General features: G+C 41.1%; 2 protein-coding genes across 3 annotated transcripts in view; both read left to right on the top strand.

The window, feature by feature from the left end:
* Window positions 1-7,830, top strand: part of FRRS1L (ferric chelate reductase 1 like) — a 29,212-nt gene extending 21,382 nt beyond the window's left edge. The window contains exons 4-5 of the mRNA XM_033123684.1: window positions 736-982; window positions 3,753-7,830. Of these exons, the coding sequence (XP_032979575.1) occupies window positions 736-982; window positions 3,753-3,925 (420 nt within the window). The 3' untranslated portion in view covers window positions 3,926-7,830. The remainder of the gene's footprint in view (window positions 1-735; window positions 983-3,752) is intronic.
* A 7,985-nt stretch (window positions 7,831-15,815) lies between these two features.
* TMEM245 (transmembrane protein 245) overlaps window positions 15,816-24,142 on the top strand; it is a 90,761-nt gene continuing 82,434 nt past the window's right edge. The window contains exon 1 of one of the 2 annotated variants that reach the window (XM_033123116.1): window positions 15,816-16,440. In XM_033123116.1, coding sequence (XP_032979007.1) covers window positions 15,844-16,440 — 597 coding nt within the window. In that variant the 5' untranslated portion in view covers window positions 15,816-15,843. The remainder of the gene's footprint in view (window positions 16,441-24,142) is intronic. The other variant, XM_033123117.1, reaches the window with a different exon arrangement.

Genomic DNA, 24,142 nt, shown 5'->3' with positions numbered 1-24,142 from the left:
CTGTGATAGGTTAAGCTGTGCATTGAGGCCAGCTGCTGCTAGTGCTACGCTTGAGGCTGCTTAGCAAGAAGTATGGGGCAGGCTGAGGCCAGATGCTGCTTGTTTGGGGTTTGTGAACCTTTGGGAGATTTTAGGAAAGTTCACAGCATGAGCCAAGATAGGCCATTTGTATGGAAAAGCCACTGGAAGTGGTTTGTGTGGGCCCACTAGTTGAGTGGGGCAGAGTCTCAGGGAATCACCAGGGTGGGGCGAATGGTGTTAGCCAGGTTGATGGAGACTCAGACATGGCGCCCACCTGCATCTGCACCCTGGATGTGGAGAGTGCTCAACAAAGGAACAATAGCTTCTGCCATTGTCTGGGAGAAAGCTGTCCCGCCAGCCCCTGCCCTGAAGTCAGACAATTCAGTTCCTTCCCATATATCCCCATTGTATAGGATAGATTTTTTGTAGAACGATCCTCAATTTGGATTTGTTGATTATATCTTTATGATTAGGTTAGTTTATGTATTTTCAGCAAGAATACTAGCTATCAGGAGGAGCTTGATGTCAGCTGTTGTGATGTTAACTTTCGTCACTTGGTGAAAGCATTTTAACAGCATTTAAAATAATTTTGGGGAGTGAGATTTCAAATTACAGAGGTAATGGAATATATGTTTCTAAGTGAAATTTCTTTCTAGCAGAAAAGTTTGCAAAAGACATACCTTTGACTTTTTTCTTTATCATTTTTCATGTTAGGGTGGTGACGATGTCATGGCCTGCGTCCATGATGACAATGGCAGGGTCCGCATACAGCACTTCTATAATGTAGGCCAGTGGGCAAAGGAGATTCAGAGAAATCCTGCCAGAGATGAAGAAGGAGTTTTTGAGAACAATCGAGTCACCTGCAGATTTAAACGCCCTGTGAACGTTCCCAGAGAGGAAACAATTGTCGATCTACATTTGAGTTGGTACTATCTGTTTGCTTGGGGTCCAGCAATTCAGGGTAAGCCTATATTTTAGCATTTAGATTAAACACCAGCCACTGCTGTGCTTGTGTTTATTTTTGAGTGGGCAAGAGAGTGATAAGCACTTTGGATAATATAAAAGGAAAAGGAGATGTGATCCTACCTTCAGAAGATTATGATGGACTTATTATACACATGGACATATGGACAAGTTATACACATGCATAGCTAGAACAGTACAAGATGACATTTGACGAGCTAAGTGCTTAATGAAACATCATTTGCAGGGTACATGTGGGGTACATGTATTTAATTCTCACTATGTTCCCATTTATTCCTGACCTGTCCTTGAGAGGTGTTAGGTATATCATCCTCATTTTAGGGAGTTTAAGGAACTTGCTCAAGCCTGTACCACTGGTTAATGGAAAAGCAAAAATTCAAATCTAGGTCTGTCTGACTCCAAAGTCACTGAGTACTCTTAGCTCCTATGCTCTAAATACATAAAAACACTGAGCATTCTGGAGACTTCTCAAGAGATTGACACCAATGGTTTCACTAGTAGCTCACTTTATGATTATTCTGGTGGTCATAAATCCATCAAACTATCCTATAATTTAGCACATTACTCCTCAAATTTTAACGTGTATAGAAACTGCATGGCTGTATTGTTAAAGTGCAGTTTCACGAGCTCTGGGTTGGGGCCTGAGACTCTTCATTTCTAACAAGCTTCCCACTGATGCTGGTGCATTGATAACCTCACTTTGGATGGCAAGGCTCTTCATCATTTTCCCCACAAAGACACAAGGATATCATGAGCCCATTTAGAGGCTGCTAAAATCATGAAACACCATGTCTTCAGCAATCTCCCTGGTTGATCAGCCTAATGGCCTGACCAAGAATGGAAGTGAGTTGTTTGCAGTCCTTGTATTAGAACTATTCTGGCTCCGGGGAGTTGCATCTTTCCTTACTCTATGCTCATCAACTATCTATTGCCAATCTGTTTTTCTTTTCCTTCAAATTGTTTCCATTGATTGGTCTGGAGATTTCATACCTTTTTTTTCTTTTTTCACCTGTTTCTAATTGGGAAAACATTTAGATGCCTTCAGATTTGTGACCTCTTTCCAATTTACTTATTTCCCAGATTACCGATAGTGGATTTGCATTTATATCTTTGAGTATTTTCAGTACCCTGGGAAATAAATTATATCTCAGCCTAGAGAAATGAACTCATTTAAAATAATGGGATTTGGCATATAAAACTTTGGATTTGTGCATTGGTTTTGCCCCTTGGTAGTTGTATCTAGCCTTTATCTAAATTCTGAACTCCAATTTCTTTCTATCTAAAATAGGGATAATAATAATACTGACTTCATAGGACTATTATAAGGGATAAATGAAAAAAGGTGTTTGAAATTGCTTTACAAATTGGAAAGTGCTGTACTTCAGAAGGTCATCTTCTTATGTATACAGCATAATAGCCTACCATTCCAGGCTCTTCCCAAATATAATCCTGCCTTGCCTGGTAAGATCATTCAGGACTTCTGTTGTTCTTCTCACTTCTCCAAATAAAACAGGCACATTCCTATCCCATAGACAGGCTTTTGTTTTTCCAGTTTCTTGAATGCCCTTCTAACACCTCTCTGTTGATCAAAACTATCCATTCTCTTAAAGTCTCTCAGAGGGGATAAATTTTGAGCTAAGGTTTGAAGGAGAGTATGGATTAGATTTCCCTCGAGGAAGGCATGAACTGGAGGTACTTGGTTAACCCTAGGAGTTCATGTCAGTGACCAATGAGTGAGATTAGGTAGGAAAGGTGAGTGGAATTTGTTGAGGGACAAATCTTGTGCCAGCCTGAGGAGTTTGATTTGTGCTAACAGAAGCTAGCATTAACACTGGAGCAGGGGATTGACACGTCAAGTTTGTCATGGCTTCCCCAGCAGATAGGACCTTAACATCCCTCACTCTGAGCTCTATTTCCAAGCATACCTTTGCTCTGAACTCTTCTGCCTTAGTCTCCTTAACCCACTTTTCCATGTGGATTATTTATATGGATTATACCACAAGGATATTCATGTAGATTACGAGGTCAGGCACTTCTAATCAATGTCAGTTTATTAATCTCCTTTACACACAGCCTTTCCCTTTTTCCACTTCTATGCAGGTCAAAAAAATCTCCAGTCCAAGTATTTATTTCGTATCTTAATCCTCCTACTTTTTGTACCATTCCATCCAACTGTGCCAGAAAGACACACACACACACACACACACACACACCCTTCTCTGGTTTGGCCTGGGCAGGCTACTCCTTATGTCCCACAGACAATGAAAGAAAGGCTGCCATCTGTAAGAGAGTGCAGTGTGGTCAGGAGTTGTTAACAATCCACATATAAAATACGTATTTGAGGGAAAAACTTAGTAGCTCTTGCTCTTGGAAATCAAAATACAGTTTTGCATTTGATATTAATAAGGTAAAACTCATCAGAGACCTTAAAAGTAAGCATTCATTCAATACTAAGTAGCAGACTTAAACCTGGGGTGCCATGGAGAGACCAATACATTGTTTTGGTAGGGGGTGTGCATATTCATGAGAACCAGTCTTTTTGGATAAATTTAATTTCTATAGTTTTCATTAAATGCACAATTACAGAGAATTCTGATAGCATTAATACTTGATTTCCAGATCTTTATAATCATGGCTTACGTATTCAGCACTAAAGACTTTTGCTTAGTTTTTCTGTTGTTTGTATGTATCATTTTAAATCTATACTTTTTTTGATTGCCCCCTTCCTTTTTATTTCTTTCTTAAAGGCTCTATCACCCGACATGATATAGACTCACCACCAACTTCAGAGCGTGTTGTCAGTATTTACAAGTACGAAGACATTTTTATGCCATCAGCTGCCTATCAGACCTTCTCCTCTCCATTTTGTTTGCTTCTCATTGTTGCCCTGACCTTCTACTTGTTGATGGGGACCCCTTAATCACAGCTGCAAAGCCAACAGATTAAATAGATTAGAAAATCTTTAGCATAAATATATTTTTAAAGAATATGCAGTATAATTTTAGTGTTTGTTATTATTTAAAGACTCCTACCTATGAGTTCAGCTTTTTGGAAGAAAAAGTAAGCTTCTTTTCTAATTTAAGAGGATTGTATAATAATGATCCCATACTTTTGGAAAGTACTTAAAACTTTTCTAAGCACTTTCAAGTAAGTTTCCTTATTTGCGCTTCACAACATCTCTGAGTTGGCTTGATGAAAATTACTATTGCCACCTGACTGAATGGGACTTGGGACCCAGGAGGGCTGCCTTTTTGTGACCCACATGCCATGTAGCCTTGGCCATTTGGTCGGATAACACAACAAGGCAGAGAAAGAGCTAGACATAGAAATCATGTCTCTAAACAACCTTTACTCTTCCAACTATGACTCAGGAGACTTACTTGGAGTATTACTAAGGAGAAATTCACTGGATGGCCCTAGTTCACAGTCAGCCTTTTAGGCAGGAGAACTTTCAAATTTCCGTGAAGCTTAAGTGCTTTTGGATAATTACACAGCTGATGGGGAGAATGGGGGAGATTACAATGAGATGAAAATGGTTCACATTTATTTGAAATTTCCTCTCAACTAGCGAGTAGCTATGAGAAAACATTTTTTATTGCTGTTGGAAAAGTTAGAAACAGAGCTGAGTGTTCCTGAAGATGTAAAATTATATTAATGATAAAAATACGGGCAGTCTTAGCAATTAAAATTTGGACTCTTCTACCACTGTACTTTATAAATTAAGGTTCTCATCTGTGGTTACAGCTAATTCTGTTGTCAGAGTCGGCATATGCTGAGTATGATTATACAATAGAGTAATCATCTTAATAAAAATGTAAGGCATTTTGATAATAAATCAACATTTTTGGATATTTGGAGTAGAAACTTTTTAAATATGAGATTTTTTAAATTAGAAAATGGGAAATGACTCATAAAGTGGATTCACCTCGATTATCCGTTCAGACTTGTTCAGACTTGTAAATTGGATTTGCAGTCAGCATAATTTATAATAATGCTTTGGCTTAATGCATTGCCTTTTTTTCAAAGGAACCCAAAGTTTCCTTTGTTCCAAATGGCTGTGTTAACAGCCCATGTAGAGGCAAAGAATCTATGGATATGGTTATGCGGCTGAGGCGTTTCCACTGGAAAGTTCTGGAGTCCTCGGGCTTGCATGGGGATGGGGGTGGGGCATTGTTTGAAAGCTGGCTCCAACATTGTGGGTCTTTTTTGGTTAAACAGTACTGGAGACTGTGATTTCTAATGCCATCTTTGGAATTCATGTCAGAAGTGAAAATCTTCCTGTGGGGAGAGCGTTCAGATTCTTCCGGAGCTGAACAAAAGAAAGGAAAACATGGAGATTCTGTGATGTTGCACAGATCACCAAATACATCAGAGGGACGTTGGAGAAATAATCCTCGTTAGAGATGGAGCGAGGTTAAATGACACCAAGTGAGCAATGGAACTGGGTGGGATTCAAACTCAGGACATCTGGCTCAAGTCCCTGGTTCCAGATGGTCATGGCTGAGGATGGCCTGTGCATCACCTTCTAAGCTATCATGGTTGTTTAGTAGTGAAGATACTGAGGATGCAGGCACCCACTTTGTAAATAAGAGCAAATAATTTCTATATTTCCTTCTCGTGTATAATAAGCTATAAATAGGTTAAAAATAAAGAGACTTCAGCTAGTCTCTCTAGCTGGCAGGGAAGGAATAAATTAATGGATTTTCCTTCTGCTTACATTTCAAGTCAAGCTAATTATTTCACGAATTGTTCCTGCTTTGATTACCAGTTTTGCATATTTGTGCTTAGAACTTTCAATGATTTCTCATTGCCATTAGTGTAAAATGCAAACGACTTTGATTACCTCCAATATCATCTTCTGTCACCACTCCTTGCTTGCTATGACCTAGCAAGACTGAACTGCTCTCCGTTCTTCAGACCTGCTTTCTCACCTCTCATGTGCCCTGTGCCCAAGCACTCTCCACTTCCTGTGCTTGCTAAACTGCTACTCAGCTTTCAGGTCACAGTTTAAGTATTTCTTCCTCCAATCCCCTTGACGAGGTAGGTTTAGGTCCCTGCCAAATGCTCCCATAACACACGGGGCTTCCCCACACGGGCCTCCCTGTCACATTTTAATATAATTGCTGGCTCGTCCTCCCTGCTGACTCCCTAGCAGGGACCATTTCTTGTAACTCATCATTGTAACAGACACTACTGCGTAGTAGGTACTCAGCAAACACTTGTTGAATGAATTAATAAACAAACTGTACTTCTATGGCAAGTTTGTATGGTTCAGAACACTTGAATTTCATACACATTGTCAGACTAGCCAACATTTTTATGTTCTTCCATGGGATCAAACCATAAGCCATCCTTTTAGCAAATACTGAATTTTGTCTTTTGAAACATAAATAGAAAGATCATTAGTAACAATGCTGTTTTACCTGCAAAACATAGTTGACATTTTTAACAATAATCATTCTTCAGAAATAAGAATTCACAGACCAAGGATGCAGAACAGCATTTAACCATCATCTCAGAGAATCATCAATTTATAGCTAAACCTCTGAAGTTAAAACTCTGTGGACTTCCATTTCATTCTTACCTAATATAACAGAATCGCCTTCTATTTTATCTCTGTATTCCATTTTCTAACATAGTGCTTTTAACCCGGCAGAGACCCTACCAGTGTGTTTTTGTAAAATGCCTGAGTAGAATAATAATGCTAGCTATATGTATTTAGTGCTGTTCTAAGCACTCTACATGGATTAATCATTTAATCCTCACAACAACCATAGGAAGTTGATTCTATTATTAATCCGATTTTACAGATGAAAAAACTGAGGCTAGTCATTTGGCATGAATTACCAGAGCTTGCAAGGACTTTAGAAACTGTTTAATCCAATAAACTTATTTAATAAAGGCACAGCTGAGGTCTAGGAAGGAGATATGATTTCCTACACATTCATGCCTTCATGCACATCCACTAAGGCTTTTATTAAATGGAACCCATTATCCACACTCAAATTAGCCAGGTGCTTTTTTTTTTTTTCCTCTTTAGTAATTTATAATGTAAAGGGGGACTTTTTGTAGTTATATTTGGGGAAAGGCATCCATTTTACTTTCTATTAGCTTTTTTTCTCTTCTTAAAAACATTTTGATTCTTTATTTTACCAGTCATTTTAATGCTTTTAGTAGTTTTTTTTTCCTTTTAAATAATACACAGATTGGACAAGACTAGAATGTATTTGTCTTGGTTAATTTTTAAAAGTGGCTTGCCTAAAATCCAGGTCTTCTAACGCGGAGTCCAATGCCCTTTACATTACTCCTCTGTAGTTTCAAAGATGAATTGGTCAACATGAGTTCAGGTAAAATGCAGGAGCCATATTTGATTATCTTAAGTTGGCTTTTGTCATTAAGAAAATCAGAAAGTTTGGACAACTCAGGGATGGATTTCCATCCCGGGTGGTTTTTACTACTATTTCTGTAATTAAATTTACTGTCTATATACAGGATTTTGTGCTTAAGAGATATTGCTACTAAGGTTGTGTGTCATTCTGAGTTCTAGCCTAGGGTTCAGCACATTTTTTTCTGTAAAGAGCCAGGTGGTAGATATTTGAGGCTTTGTGGTCTGTTTCGGCTGTTCAACTCTGTTGTAGATAATAATTCGTAAACCGATGAGCATGGCTGTGTTCCAATAAAACTTAATGGACACTGAAATTTGAATTTCATCCAATTTTTACATGTCACAAATATTCTTTTTTAGATTAAATCAAATCGTTTAAAAATGTAAAAACCATTCTTAGCTTGCAGGCCACACATACAGAAATAGGCAGCAGGTTTGGCTTGTGGACTGTAGTTTTCCCACACTTGGTTCTCAGCTAAGAGACACACCTATGTGTCCTGGTCAGTTGTGAAGTACACCGCCAGTAATGGATTGCCGGTTAATTGTAAAGATACTGAAGTTAGTAATTTGTTTGTAAAACAAAATAAATTATAGCTGACTTATTTTATCTCAATAATGGTATTTCCATGCACTTGCACTCTAATGTCTTTTCCTGAGTCGATGGGAAAGAGGTGGCAGTTAATTCAGAGCTGGGTCAGCAGCAGTTTTATTTTACCTAAACCCTGGCAGTTGTGAATGACTTTTGCTGTTGAATTGCTCTTCGTGGTGGGGATTACAGTGTTTCAGAGTAATACATTTCCCTGCAGACATTGTTTTATTAAAGTTTTATCAAAATCTGCTACACTCACAGGAATGTTGTACGCATGTGACAATGTTATCTACCTGGTGTGTCGTAATAGAGAAATGTTTGAGAACCACTGCAATAGGCCAAATGCTGAGATATGTATACTTTGTTGTATATAATTGTCTGGTATGTCTTTGTTCTCTAAACAGAATTGGTTATGTTTAGTGAACAGTTTGATTATTTTCGGTGTTTGTATATATATTTGAACATACACAATAAGCCTATATATACATACTATGGCCATTGGAAGGTCTTGGCCAAGATTGTTTTTGTTGCTGATTTCTTGAATACTTTAAAACCCAAGAGATAAAACATTGTGTGTATTACAGGCAAAGCTATCCTTGAATTTATAGACATTTCGTTTGCAGAAAAGATTCCTCGATCCTTTAGTAAGCCTTGCCTCTTTCATTCAGCATTCCATGAATTGTTAAGAATGTATAAAGTATCATGGTTGAGTTTGACTTTTCTGTACTGTTAGTTAAGAAACTGAGGCTAGTGTTAACTGAGTCCATGGCACGTGGATGCAACCCACACCTATCTGTATTTCATTAGACTTTTTATTTAGTTATTCAATTATTTAGTTTCAAGTTGTACTTCTTGGTTTTTGTATTTAATAGATGACTTAAGTTCCTGTTTATGAAAAATGGTGGCTATGCTAAATGTGATTTTAAATAGAACTGAACATTTAAGTGAATCATCCATTTCTGTGGGATTTTTCACTTACAACGGCAGACACATATCTGACTAATGTTTTCAGATTTCCCCCCTGGATATTTGCTACTAGGCAAATTCTTCTGGAGAGTAGAGAGCAGTTCTCCCGGGTTACAGGCTGCTGCAGGGGTTGTGGCATTCACTAGAGCAGTTACCATTTCATCACATAGAATGTCCTGGCCCCCCGGGAAAGAGTAAATGCAGCTTCTCCACATGCCTTATTCCCACAGATGCGCTGATATGCTGGAACAATCTGGCTCCAGGAGTATTAGTATACTTTTTTGAGACTGTCTACAAAATACTATTTTGTAAAAACTATGCCTTTAAATAGACATTGTTGGGTTATAATTATTTTATAATAATTGTGTACCTAATGTTCAATTGTGATTGATTTTGAGATTTATGTATATTTATAAGCCTGTCCCATGTGAATTTTTACTCTAAGATGTGTAATAAACACATGGATTTCTATTTATGTAAAGTAATTGTAGCAATATTCCTTGATGCTATCTAAATGATTGTTCTGTCCATTTGCCATCACAACTACTTTTATCCTTAGAGGATTATGTTACCGTTAGAATATATTAACTAGATTTAAACTTTAAAATATAAATTCTCAACATGGTTTGGAATTCTTCCTGTTGATGTAATTAAAGTTAGTTTATAATTCCTTATTGCTATGCTCTGGTGCATTTTTGGTTTTCTGTTTGTTTGTTTTACATCCTTTCATTAGTAAAGTCTTCCTAAAGTTACAGACCTTAGAGAAGATGACAGTGTCTTGTTTGACAAAGAGGAAAATCATGTTGCAGTCGAAGGTAAAAATCCTTATAGAAAAACAATTTGCAAAATAAATCTGTATTTAATGCTTCAGCTTAATATCTTTATCAAATAGTAAATGGAGGCCTATGATAATCCCATTTAAAGTGTACTACTTGGTTAATAGTGCTTAACTAGCTCTAAGAATTTCAATTATGAGGCTTATTGGTGACTAAATCATATGATACGTCAAGAATAGTTACAGTTTGGTTGTAGACCTTATGAATCATCAATGGACATTGCTATTATGTAGCTGCTGGTTCTACTGGGGCTAGGTGGAGAAACTGAAGGAATATCATGTTAAGAAAGACTTTGGCATTATAGACTCTAATCCTACCCTTCCCCCAAAAAAACCCCCAATATTTATTGTTTTTTGGTATTTTAGGTGCCCCCTGTGGTGTTATTATTTTGCAGTGTTCTCTGTGGGTAGCCCAGCTGTCAGACCCGACCCTAGTTGATGTTTGACTTGGAAATTTCTTAGGGCCCAGTTGCAGGTACAAAGGCCAGGGATACGCTGTGAGAAAAGGTAGCTGAAGTGGCGTGGACGTAAGTCATCTGCACCCAGGAGGTCAAGAAGTTTTAACCACTTGTTAATTCATTCAATAAATACGTATTTGTTGAGAACTCTTATGTGCCAACCCCTATGCTAGACCCTGAATATAGAGGATTCCGAAAAGAACACCTCCTGATTTCTGCTTCTAAGAGTCTCACAGCCTAGTTAGGGAGTCAGGCACCATGATAATACCTTTTGGTGACTGTAAGTGGTGAGGAAATGCTCAGGTGTGGTGCAAATTGGAGTAGGGACCCTCACCCAGCTTGGGACAGCCATGAAAGCAGGAGGGGGTAGTGAAGCTGACTCTGAAGGAAGGGGTAGGAGTAAAGCAGGCAAAGGGTGTGAAGAAGCATCTCTAAGAAAGGGAAGAGCAAGCCCAGAAGAAAGACCAGCATGGTGTGTTCGGGAACCACTGTCATTTGACAAGGTTTGTCTTAGTTTCCTATGGCTGCTGTAACACATTACCGTCAATCAGTGGCTTAGAACAACAGACATGTCTTCTCTTGCAGTTCTGGAGGCCAGAAGTCTGACCTGAATCTTACGGAACTAACATCAAGGTATTGGCAGGGTTGCTTTCTTTTGGGAACTCCAGGGAAGAGGATCCTTCACTGTCCCTTCCAGCTTCTGGTGGCTGTGGGTATTCGTGTCATCATCACTCAAGTGTCTGCCTCTGTGGTCAGAGCTTCTCTTCCATAGTCTAATCTCCCTCTGGTGAGGCACTTGTGGTTATATTTAGGCCCCACCCATAGAATCCAGGATAATCTCCTCATGTCAAAACCTTTTAACTTAATCTTACCCGCAAAGTGCGTGTTACCATGTAAAGTGACACACTTCACAGGTTCCAGGAATTCACACCTGGATATCTTGTGGGACCAACACATTACTGTGGGATAAAGTACAAGGAAAGGAGTGGGGAGGGGTGAGGCAAGTCCCTCACCTTGGACCTTGGAAGTCGTAGAAAGAGCTCGGATACCTTCCTATGAGGTCAGGGGGCTTTGAAGGGATCAGATTATATGTTAGAAAGATCACGCTGGCTGTAATGTAGAGAGAATTGTTTGGAGTGAGCAAAAGAGCAGAGAGACCAGGTAGAGGCTGTCGTGACATCAGTATGGTGACAAGAGTATACAAAAAAGTGACACTTAGGATTCAAAACCAGCCAGACTTGGTTGTCAAATGAAGATCGTTCATTTATAAATAGAGAGGGATTAGTCTGGCCAATTTGAAATGCATCCACCATCTTGTTTTCAGTGCTGCTCTGATTGGCAGCAGACGGTGGCTGGCTGTTGGATGGCCTCAGCCTTAGTTGGAGTACATTGTTGGGAGTAGAGCCAAGGAAGGTGTGGGTTAAGAATTTCAAATGCTGATCCCTAACTCTCAAATTTCAACCATTCCAGATACAGTGTTCCAGATAAAATCACTTCTGTGAAGACGAGGAGCCACCAGTGAAGGACACTTAAAGCCAACCACTTTCCCGACCGGCAATTCTGGTTTTCAGCAATAATTGTCCATCACAAAATTTACCTTGCAGACGCCCATTCTCCTTAACAACCACCCTCCCACTCTACAAGAGGAAGTGGAAGTTCCTTTGCTTGCAGACTTTTCAAACAAGGATGCCTCCCTCCTCTTCCCACCTGAAGAACTTCCCAAGCTGTTTTTTTATTCATCTGGCCCTTTCCTGGGTAAATGGGTCTCAATTGGGTTGGTTGAATCAACTTGATAATCTTTTTTACTGACCTTTTTACAAACTGATAAGATGGGCTTTGTTGGAAAATTAGCTGCAGCTGGACAGCACAGATGGAAGGACAGGAACCCAGACTAGAAAGACAGGAACCTGGAGGCAGGAAAGGCTCCACTCCACTCTGTGAACCGGCAGGACCTGTCCTGTACTTGGGGTCTTATGTCCCAGTATGGGAAGAGGAGAGAAAAGGGGGAGTAGTCAAGGAGTCGGGCAGGGCCTCATGGTATCAGACTTGTTTGTGCCATTTATTTTTCAGCTTTTAAGATTTAAAAACACAAACAAAACTCATAATTTATCACATACACAGCTATTTTCTTGTAAACCAGTTACCTACATCTTTAGTCTGCCCGTTGTATCTAGTATCAGATACTCAATGGGTTAGGTATAGTAGGGAAAGCAAATAAGTTCCATCTTGTGTGCCTACTTTGTTCAGTTAGTAGTGGCTCCCTAGAATGTTTGGCTGAGAAGGATTTTGAGGCTGTGTCTGGGCTCAGTGAGAAAGAGTTCAGTGGTGGATTAGCAATGGACTTTGCTAAAAAGGAAAGTGGTAACTCATATTTGGAATCGAAATGCATGTCTGTTTGATTACATTTTCATATGCTCTCTCCTCCTGCACTGTACATACCACTTTGTACGTGATGTGTACACTCCATTGTAAGCCCAGGACCTTGTACAAGGCAGGTGCTTAGTACAACTCAGTAAATGATTATGGAGGACTCTAAGGAAGAGGCAATGTCCTGGAGAATCCTCTCCCTGTGTTTGTTTTACCTCCGGGACTGTTATCTTGATACCTGGGGAGTTTGTGGACATTAATTGTTGTTTAGGAGATGCCTCTTGGCTTCTCTAGGACAAAATGAAGAGTCCCCTGAGAGCCACCATCAGATTCTCACCATGTCCTAGGTGTTGTACTACTGTTTTAGACACACTCTCTCATTTCATCCTCACAGCAACCAATGACGTACATATTATTTTTCAACCAGAAAGCTTTCTGTTGCAAGAAATATAAAACTGAACTGCAGCTGATTAAATGATTAGGAAATTCATTGGTTTATACACAACAGGAGGGCCAGGGGCAGTGTGGTTCCAGGGTCCGCCTGATCCACTCCTCTGAGTCTTTTTTATCTCTACTGTATCCTGGATGCCTATGGAGTCTGTTCTTCCCTGAGGTCATTGGGGTGAGTTGCTATGTAGGGCCAACAAGGAAAACCCAAGTAGCCTCGTATTTTGAAGGGGATGCCTAAAAGCACATGCCCTGTGAGCTAGAGATTTGAGTGAACTGTGTGTGCCCTTTTCAAATTTAGTTTGTAGGCCCTACATCCCAGTATTTTAATTTTTCTCTGATTTCAACCAGAAGAATACCTAGAAGAAACATTCCCAAGGTTTCAATACTCTTTCTCACAGGAAGAACAAGCAGGTTTTAAAAAAAGGCTATCACTGATTCATTCACTCGCGCAGCAAACCCTGAGCTTCTAATATATATTGCAAATGCCCTGTGCTGTGTCAGGTGCTCGGGACACAAAACTGAACCCATGTAAACCATTGACTTTGATGGCAGTGTGCTGAGTGCAATTGTAGAACGGTGAGTAAAATGCTGTGGGAACCCAGCCTTGTGTTAGGCCGTATCAATGTTAGTTTCTAGTACTTCAAACTTCGTTTCTGTTAGAGTTCATTCTTGACTAGAAATTCCATCAGAGACTTCTCAGTTCTATTGCTTTGGCCATTAGAACAGTTTTCAAATGGTCAGCAATTTTGCCTTTCATTGAGACTTGGAAGCAGAGCACCGTGAAAGGACATTTTTGATTTGTTGAGCAGGGGCCCCAATATAATTTGGGGGAACACTCCACCTGCCCTCTCATGTTCATTGCATACCTATGTCAGTTTCTGTTTGCATCCATTGATAAATACTTTCGTTATGGAACATGGGATCTTTTCTTTTGTAACTAGAGGGAAAGAGCCCAGTCTTTGGTTGGAGGAGGACAGAAGGGATGTCTGGTCTTTGTTCTCTCACTGACCCTTTGGATGGGTTTTGAACCCTTGTGGTTAGAGGACTGAAGGTCAGAGAGGGAATTCTTCATGAGAGGAGATATAATGCATTAGGCACAACTGACCCGGTTTAGGGCATGGGTGACAAAAGGACACAGAGTCTGCAAGTCAGGGAGAAGAACCTCCTCCCCAGTTCTAAGTGGAACCCAGTTCTGCTTTGGTATCCTGAGGATTAGAAGTTTGGAAGTGTCCAGGATCTGGAAATAGTGACATTGGCTCTGGAAATCTTATGACAGGCACTGAACTCAGTGAGATGTGTGGGCAGCAGAGTGGACATAGGATGGTTGGTGGCCAACTCATGTCTCTGGGTATCTGAGGGGCACCCCTTTGGGACTTCCTAGAAATCACTGACGACTTTTTTGGAGGGAGACTGAAGCATTGTTGTTATATAAATGGGAGCTTGAGTCAGTGTAAAATGGAATGCTGAAAGCAAACATGACCATAATTTGTAATCATAATTTCATCAGCCCTAGGCAAAGTAGTTAAGAAGCAAAGCAATATGTAGGACAACAGAAGCAAAATATTTACAGAGTCAGAGTCCAACGACGTGGTCTGAGACCCAAAAATCAGATGGAAAGGAATTACTTTTTCTTTTAGTTTAAAATTTATTGAAAATGGAAAAGGGATAACTTGCAGGGTTTTGAAGCACCCCCATATTGAGTACTCAGTAAAGGCTTGCCTGCTTCATCTAATAATAATAATAATGCTATTTGAGATGTTTTATGAGTAGTAGCCTTGGATCCTAGGACTTTTCCAACAGAACAGAAGCACCTTGCACTGCCCCAGAGCTTCCTTTTTCTCTCCTGAGACAAGAGCTTCTATTATTATCATTCCCATGTGACAGAGGGGAAATTGGGGGTGGGGGCTTAATTGACTGACTCCAGGTCTCAAAAAGAAATAGTGGCAGTTTGAGACTCCAATCTAGAGCTCCTCCAGGATGTAGATTGCTCCCATACTAACGACTACACCAATGGTTGTCAGCACTCGCTGCACATTGCAGCCCTCTGAGGAACTTTAAAAAATATGCCAAAGGATCCCTGTCATACCAATTAGCATAGTAAGAGATAGACATAGGAAACAGACTCTGAATTTAAATACTTCTGCCACTTACTAGCTGTGTGACATTGGCCAGGTACTTAACTTCTCTGTGTTTTAGTGTTCCTCTTTGTAAACGAGATAATACCGCCTTCTTTGTAGGGTTGTTCTAAAGATTTAGTTAGTAGGAATGAGGCACTTAGAACAGGGCCTGCCATATGCTAATTGCTATTTAAAACTCCTGCCAAATATTCCAGAGCAAACATTGTTCAGTGTTTATTAATTAAATCAGGACAATAGAATTTGGGGATCAGTCTTTTATAAGTACTACCCCTCAGGATTCTAATGTGCAGCCTGAGTTTTCAATCTGTGAATGTAGTGTCTCTTTTGGGATTCCGCCTCCCGGAAAGTTGTCATTAACGAATGGGTGAAAGGAGATTTTTCTTTTTTTTTCTTCCCCTCCTGATTTTGAGCCCAGAAACCTGTTACCTGGAACCTGCAGGACCACTGGGTGAAAGTAGCCCGGGAGTGAAGGGATTCGCCCTATCCTCACTGGGAGTTGTAGTTTGCTAAAGGTTCTGTAAGCGCTCGGTGGCCAGCTAGGACTACAACTCCCACAACGCCGCGCGCCGCCCACTCTGCCTCTCGCGGGTGACTCTCTGCGGGCTTTCCAGTATCGCCTCGGCGGCAGCAGCGGCGGCAGCAGAGGCACCATGGCCGACGGCGGCGGCGGTCCCCCGGAGCCACCCAGTCCCCAGGACTCCCCGGGCCCGGCGCCACGGGTTTTGCGCGCGGTCAGGCCGGGTGGCGGCACCGGCGGCACCGGCGGCGGGGAGACCCCGCGGACGGCGGCGCTGGCGCTGCGCTTCGACAAGCCCATCAAGCAGGCCTTCTACAACACGGGGGCCGTGCTGTTCGTGTGCCTGTGCTGTGGCGCCGCCGTGCTCGTCTACTTCATCCTGGAGGCGTTCCTGCGGCCGCTGCTATGGGCCGTGCTGTGCGGCACTTTCCTGCACCCGTTCAAGACCTCGCTGACGCGCCTGGGCCGCCACTGGCTGCAGCGCCTGCACCGCGCGCACACGCCCATCGTGCTGGCCGCGCTGCTGCTGCCGCTCTGCTTCGCCGACTACGGCGTCGAGGCCCTGGGCGAGCAAGCGCTGCGCCGCCGCCGTTTGCTGCTGCTGCTGGGCGCCGGCGGCCCGCTACTCTATGGCCTCTACAGCCTTGGCAGCTACCTGGGCGTGCAGGTGCTGCTGGCTCAGGCCGGCGCTCTCATCTGCTGCGGGCTGGACTATTTCAGCAGCCTGTGGGTGAGTGAGCCTCGGCCCGGTCCCTCCTTGGGGCCGGCGGGCACGCAGTACCCTTTTCTACAGCCACAGTGCACTGGGGTGCGAGCCTGCGCTCCTCACTGTGTAAGGGCGACCAAAGGTCCACACCTGTGCGGCACTGTCAGTCTCCACCTTACTTCCATTGCACCTGAGCAACTTGGCACACTTCCTTTCAAAGAGAGGGCGGCTGCGGTTTGAAACAGCCTCCCTGTCCCCCGCCCCCATCCTAATAGACCCTTTTAGGGGACCCTGTTGGGAATCGCTGTTCCACTTTGCAGGTAGGAGCTCCAGAGCGTCGGCAGGTGGAGTTGAATTTATTCCTGGTCGTGGAGTTGGTGGGTGCACCGGCCATCTTCAGTTTTGCTCACGTGGGACTTTTCTGGATATCACAGCTGGAAGGGACCTTAGAGATCCTACCTAGTTCAACCTCATCCTATAAATAGGAGAGACAACTTGTTACCCGGCTAGTGCTGGTTAGGGAGAAGTAGGAGACGGGTGACTTAAGTCTCTCGAGTCCTAAAACAGCTTTCTTAATAGTCTGGGGCTGCCTTTCGATTCAGGTGATTTCAGTGTACTTTGTGCGAAGCACTGGGTGCTGGTCCACCGCGGCCCCACTCTACTTCTTGGGAACTACTAATGTTGTGCAAGGACTGCTGTGCCACATTTATGTCTTCTCCCGCCTGTATTACCTAGGCTGACTGAGTGAAAGAGAGCTAGATCCATGCTTCTTGGTCACCCTGGGCTTATTACTTAGAAAAGCAGGGAGCTTAGAATTGGAAGGGATTTCAAAAATAATTTAGTGACACGTTTCCTAACTCAGATAAGATCGTAGACCAGCTAATTACCCAAATATTTGACTCGGGACTGTTAAAAAACAAGTGGATGTTTAATGCATAAGAATTCAAACTCATGAGTAAACAGTACCATTTAAAAATAGTTTGATTCACTTTTGTCAGTGTTCACTGCACCTTGACGTCAAGTTGCAAAGTAATTCTACGTGTCTGTCCTGCAGGGTTTTGACTTGCCCGAGGTTATGGGTAGAATGATGACTGATCCCAGAACTCCTGTCTTCTCTTGCTCTATCAAGACCACCTTTCAGGTCAAGTTAAAAGTTGATTGAGTATGCTGTTAGGTACTGGGCTTTGTGAGGGATTTAAAAGGAGTAAGATGCAGGCTCTGACTTCCGGGTGCCTAGAATCATCTGTGAACATCATCCCAAGGAGATGACTGACAAATGACTGGTCATTATCCACCAGTTATGGGCCAGCAAGGTATCGCAAGGTATTGGGCAGTACCTCCTCCATCCTTTTGTCATGCTGCCTGTGTGCAACTGCTAGGTGATCAGGCAGAAGCTTTGGCCTCCAAAAGGGCCATTTCAATTGTGGTGGGAGGGACGGACGGAGGGAGGGAAATGGAACACCCTCTTTCAGTTCCTGGGCCTGGCTTGGTTGTCAGGTGGAAGTGATTCTAGAGTTAACTTACTTTTTGCTGCGTGACGCCTGCCACTATTCAGGAGAGGTTTCTGAGGGCCAGAGAATGTGATTGTCCCAGTAATTCAGGTTGTGAACAGATCCACATTTCACATTTATGGAGTCCCAGTTCAGTGTTCTTTCTTCTTTACCTTGTTTCCCAATTCAGTTAAGTTGATTGGATGCTTCTTATATAGAAGGCAGGATACTATATGCTGTTAAAAAATACTGGGTGCCAAAAAAATGTACACAAGTGGACACTTTGGTCAGTGTTGCTCGAGCAGTAGTTCGCCGTCGTCAGAAGTGTCTGGACGCTGATGGTATCCACTTTGAGCACCTCTTGTAATTGCAGGAGTCAAACGTGACTTGTAGTCATCTTTTGTTACTGGTATATATCGAGTATTACAATTTTAATACAGTTTTCCTTAAAGTGTAAATACATTTTTGGGGGGCACCCTCTGTATAAAGACTACCGTGACATGTTCCTATCCTCAAGAAATTCAGTCTTGTCAAAGGCAGACACATTTATAGATTCTTCTAACATTTTTTGACTTGATATTGCAGTTTACTGTAAATTACTGTAACCATGACCTAGTAGCATATCCACTAAGCTGTAGGAAATTAGAAAAGACAGGCCTAACATATAAATAGTGTATTTTATACTAGAGAAAGAAGTTGAATACATGGGTAAATTGACATGGTTAGTGGAAAATGAAGCATTTCTGGAATTGAATACTTGTAAAGACGTGCCTGCAGCTCAGTGTATATAGTCTTGAGTATCATTTTACTAAAGATAAACTCTCATCTCTCTAATTTTTACCTAAGTACCATAGTACTTAATAGCATACCTCTGCTCAGAAGAGAAATACGGGCCAAGATTGATTAGGCTAAAAGTGGGGGGAGGTCAAGCCAATTAATGATTAAAAAGTCTTGAAACTCAGTTGTTTGGCTAAAGTGGTGGGGACAAGGGAGGAGAGGAAGGGGTAAAAAAAACCCATTATAAACGAGACAGTACGAGTTGTTAATTAAAAGAGAGTAGGAAGGGCAGAGGGGCTAAATGGCATGAGTAGAGCCTGGAGGTTGATCCCAGTTTGAGAGAAGGCTTGCAGTTGTGTTTTCGTGCAGCGGCCCTGGGGTGGGTGGTTGGATGGGGGTGAGGTGGATCTGAGAAGCAGAGACAAGGAGTTCAGGGCTCTCTGCTAAAAGTGCTGATTAAGGCCTGCCGTGAAGTAAACGTAGGTCCTGTGACTGGGCAGGGAGCCCACTCTGTACCTTTTCTATCTCATAATTCGCAGCTGGTTTGGTCTGGTAAGACCGAGCAGGGCTGCCTGTTACAGGAAAACAGTCTTGATGCTTTCTGGACAACTTGGAAATTTGAGTCTGCTGCTGAAAAGAGGTACGATGGAGAGGCAGAGAGAAAAGTGACATTTAAGCAAGTCCACGTTTTGGAGAGCTAACAATTCCTACATTGAAGCCTCAACTTTTGAGCCATGAACCAGGCACTGGATTAGCTGCTTTCATGTGTGTTATTTTATTCTCAACAATCCTGTGAAGTAGGGGGGAGGGATTTCACAGGTGAGAAGATTGATTAGAGATTGATCCGTTCGCCCTATTAGTAAATGTATTCAGCAGACCTATCAGCAGTTGAAGTCCCTTTGTCATCCAGATTCTCACTAAGGATTTACAAGGTTTCCTCCAATAAGTTGTGTTTAAGTTTTTTAGTTTATTTTTTTTTTAGTATGAATTGATTTTAGTTACTAAGAAAAGCGAAGAAGAATATCAGAATCGGACTAACCATACATGTTCCCCCAAAGACCTTTGGATCATCTAGAAAACTTAGTCCTCTCTCTCTTTGCTTTTATCGTTGTAGGTATTCAGTTATTTCCAGAAACTGTCCAGTTTTCCTTTGTAGTGTCTTCAATGCCTGTGTTTTCCTGTTACTAGTTTATCCTTTCAGTTCAGTTCCCCTTCACCTCACTTTTGGGTTAATTCAGTTTCCTAGCTCTTTTCCTTGATTCTAAGTCTCCTAATGTTCCATCCTGCTTACAAGTGAAAGAGTAATCATTTATGGTATGAGTAATTTTTTTAAAAACAGTTTCAAATATATTAGAATATTGTACTGTGTTAGTGATTTCTAAACACTTAAAAAGAATCATTTGTTGTACCAAGTTCACATGTGACTCAGTCCTTAGGATTTTTTGGCGTCTCCTCATGGTGTAGAGTTGTCAGGATAAATCTGAAAAGCTAATGGCTTCCCCTGCTCCACCACTTTTTTTTTTTTTTTTGCTGGGAGTAATTTGGCCTTCGTCTCTATTAGTTCAGACTTATTACCAAATTTGAAGACCATTGAACAGTTTTTGCACTAGTAATAGATTTGTGTTCTCTACAGTCTCTGATCCCATTATTTCCATTTTACTTTATAAAGAAGCATGAGGTGGAAAGACTAGTGGCTGAAAGATGAGAAGAGTGTAAATTCTAAGCAGAGCTCTGTCAATAACTTGCTTTGTGACCTTGAACAGACCAGGGCTCTTTGGGCTACTCAGCTCCAGTTGTGTGAAGTGTCGCATTAGCTTGGACAATTTCTGCAGTTCCTTGATGTTCAGCTTCACAGATCCTAAGAGTTTGGCAGTACTGCCGGTGAGGTTCTCAGGAAGTGTACATTAGCCATCCAGGCCTACTCCATTCCACTTTTCAACCCTTTTTAGGTGCGTTTTTGCTTGCTGACAACACTGAGGAGGAAGGTTTCCAGTGCTTAGATTGTTTCTCAGTTAAAGATTTTCATTTTCAAAGATTCTTGACTTTTAGGTTCCCACACCACAAAGAACAGTTTTTAAATGACCATTAAGCGGTTTTAAAGGATAATGAAATAACTGAAGCAATAGCTGATTGGGACTATGGTTAGGGCTGTGGCTCCATAACTGGGGAAGAATTCTGTCAGTTTTATTTTCTCGTAAAAGACTTGGGAAGTTGTTTTACAAAACCATGCAGCAGAATCGAGCCAAGGTGTTTTTCCATTTAATGCCCAGATGACAATAAATTAAACAATGACAGGATAAAAGGCAAACTCTACTTACATTTTATGTATTTAATATTTTTTAAATCAGAAACTACGCGTGGCTGAGTCAAATGTAAGGAAAATATGGTTATTAGTTTGCTTTATTTGTAGTGCTAAGTGAATATTGCCAATTATTTGTGCAGTCTTACATAGTGTCTTAATAGTACAGATGCAGAGTCTTATATAGTGTTTAAAAATGAGTACTGAATGTTTATTTTGAAAAGGACACATTGTTGTTTTTTAAAAAAACTAGAATTTTTTTTTTCTTTTAAAGATTTTATTGGGGAAGGGGAACAGAACTTTATTGGGGAACAGTGTGTATTTACAGGACTTTTTTCCAAGTCAAGTTGTTGTCCTTTCAGTCTTAGTCGTGGAGGGTGCCGTTCAGCTTCAAGTTGTTGTCCTTTCAGTCTTAGTTGTGGAGGGCACAGCTCAGCTCCAGGTCTAGTTGCCGTTTTCTAGTTGCAGGGGGCACAGCCCACCATCCCTTGCGGGAGTCGAACTGGCAGCCTTGTGGTTGAGAGCCCACTGGCCCATGTGGGAATCGAACCAGCAGCCTTTGGAGTTAGGAGCATGGAGCTCTAACCCCCTGAGCCACCGGGCCGGCCCAGGACACATTGTTTTAAACAACACAAATTTAAGAAAGTATGTCCTCGTATGTGTAAAGTGTTGCTCACTGATTTATGCTGGGAAGAAAATTCATACTTCAACAAATTTGCTCAGAAGCTAAGCATATCTCAGAGAGAGAGACAGAGAAGTAAAAAACTGTTAAAGGCACACTTTCAGGAATTCATACTAGAAATTATGTGTGAAATTTGAATGTATGAATTTTTATTTTCAGTTTGTTATTTTACAGAATAGTGATTTAAAAAATTGAATCAAGTATAAAACGTGTGTTACATAAAAGAAACTTAAGCAGCATAGAAGTTTATATGGTAAAAGTGAATTGTGGTCTCTTCTTGGTTACCATTTCCACTGTACAGATGTTACTATTGTTATTGATGAATAGTCCTCTAAATTTATTTCTATGCCTATGTGGGCATATAAAGTATAGGATTATTTTTTTTAAAGCAAAATTGGGATAACATGTATAAAACTCTGCACCTTGCTCTTTAATTTATTATTGTATTTTGGACATCTTTCCTTCTTAGGACATATAGATAAACTTTCTTTTTAATAGAACTGTAGTATAAAAAGTTGTTTTTTTCTAGATGCCTTTTACAAAGTGTTCCTATCAGATTATTTTAGCTCTGAATGTGTATTAGGATAATCTGGTAAACATTTTAAGCATTGGTTATTGTATAATCATAATGGTTTAATAGAAACTCAAAATATTTTTATAAATGGCCTTACTTTTTGAACTATTATAGTGATATTCTGTGACTCTTCTGAGGAATCACTTCAAAATACTGAAAAAAGAAAATCTGTAAGTCGAAAGAGTTTTGTTTTAAGTTAAAAACACTTAAAGGCCAATGTATAGTACCAGGTGGGTACTAGACTAATTGGGGGGAACAACTTCGTAAATTATGTAAATGTCTAACCACTAAGCTGTACACTTGAAACTAATATAAAATAATATTGAATGTCAATTGTAATTGAAAAATAAAAATTAAAAAATATTGCTATTTATAAAAATAATACTCATAGGAGAAAATCCAGTACTTGCATAAATTTATGCATAAGCAATGCATAAAGAAGCAGATTACCCCCTGAAATCCAACCATCCAGAGATAATATTTTTTTAACATTTTGGTTAGTTTATTTTCACCATTATAAGTTTGTACTTGCATGAATTTATCCTGTCATTGAATATAGATATTCGTCACACCTTTGAAAGTCTGAATAATTATTCCATTATTTGGACATACCTTTATTTAAATAGTCCTCTATAAAAAGACATTTAGGTTGTTAGCAAATTTTTTACATTTTAAACTGCTACAGTGAATATTTCTGTATCTGTCTGCATAGTGTAGAGTGCTTCTGTAAACAGATTCCCAGAAGTGGAATTGAGGAGTATATTTAAGTGGTTATTTTATTATTATTTATTTATTTTGCAACAATGTTGCTAACTTTTTTGATATATTTATTTATTTTTGAAGAGCTCCTGGATCTACTTTACTTTTTGTTTGTTTGTTTGTTTCTTTTTTTTTAATTAAATGTATTGCGGGCCTGCCGGGTGGCTCAGGTGGTTGGAGCGCCCTGCTCCTAACACCGAGGTGGCTGGCTCGATTCCCACATGGGCCAGTGAGCTGCGCCCTCTACAGCTAAGATTGTGAACAACAGCTCTCCCTGGAGCTGGGCTCCTGTGAGCATCTGGAGGTTGGTGTGAGCTGCTGAGTGCTGCCGCCGGCTGCTGTGTGCCTCCCTGAGCGGCCAGTGGCCAGTGTGAGTGGTTGGCCGCCGGGGTGAGTGTCCAGCAGCCACCGAACGCTGCCGGGAGCTGCTGTGAGTGGTCGACCAACGACTGGCGACCAACTGCCTCAGCCGGGGGGAGCGCAAGGCTCATAATACCAGCCTGGGCCAGGGAGCCGTGTCCTACACAACTAGACTGAGAAACAACGGCTTGAACCGGAGTGGAGGATGGGAGGCGAAAGAAGGGGGAAAAAATGTACTGGGGTGACAGTGGTTAGTAACATTATATAGGTTTCAAGTGTACGTTTCTAGAGTACGTCATCTATATAGTGCGTTGTGCATTCATCACCCAGTCAGTTCTTCCATCACCATATATTTGACCCCCTTTTTCCTTGTTTACCATTCCCCCTTCCCCCCTCCCCCTCTGGTAACCACTGAATTGTTGTCTGTGTCTGTGAGTTTTTCTTGTCTTGTTCGTTTGTTGCTTTCAGTGAAGTCATATGGTTCTCAATTTTTTTCTGTCTGACTTACTTTGCTTAGCACGATAACCTCAGGATCCATCCATGTTGTTGCAAATGGCAATGTCATCTTTTCTTATGGCTAAGGAATATTCCATATATATATATGTACCATGATTTCTTCAGTCATCTATGGAAGGACACTTTGGTTGTTTCCGTGTCTTGGCCATCGTGAATAATGCTGTAGTGAACAGGGGTACATATATCTTTATCGATAAATGTTTCCAGATTTTTGGGGTAGATACCCGGAAGAGGGATTGCTGGGTCATACGGTAATTCTGTTCTTAATT

The sequence above is a fragment of the Rhinolophus ferrumequinum genome, chromosome 12 (assembly GCF_004115265.2).
Source record: "Rhinolophus ferrumequinum isolate MPI-CBG mRhiFer1 chromosome 12, mRhiFer1_v1.p, whole genome shotgun sequence".
In the NCBI taxonomy this organism is placed as follows: domain Eukaryota; kingdom Metazoa; phylum Chordata; class Mammalia; order Chiroptera; family Rhinolophidae; genus Rhinolophus; species Rhinolophus ferrumequinum.
This window is presented reverse-complemented; position numbering and strand designations above follow the sequence as displayed.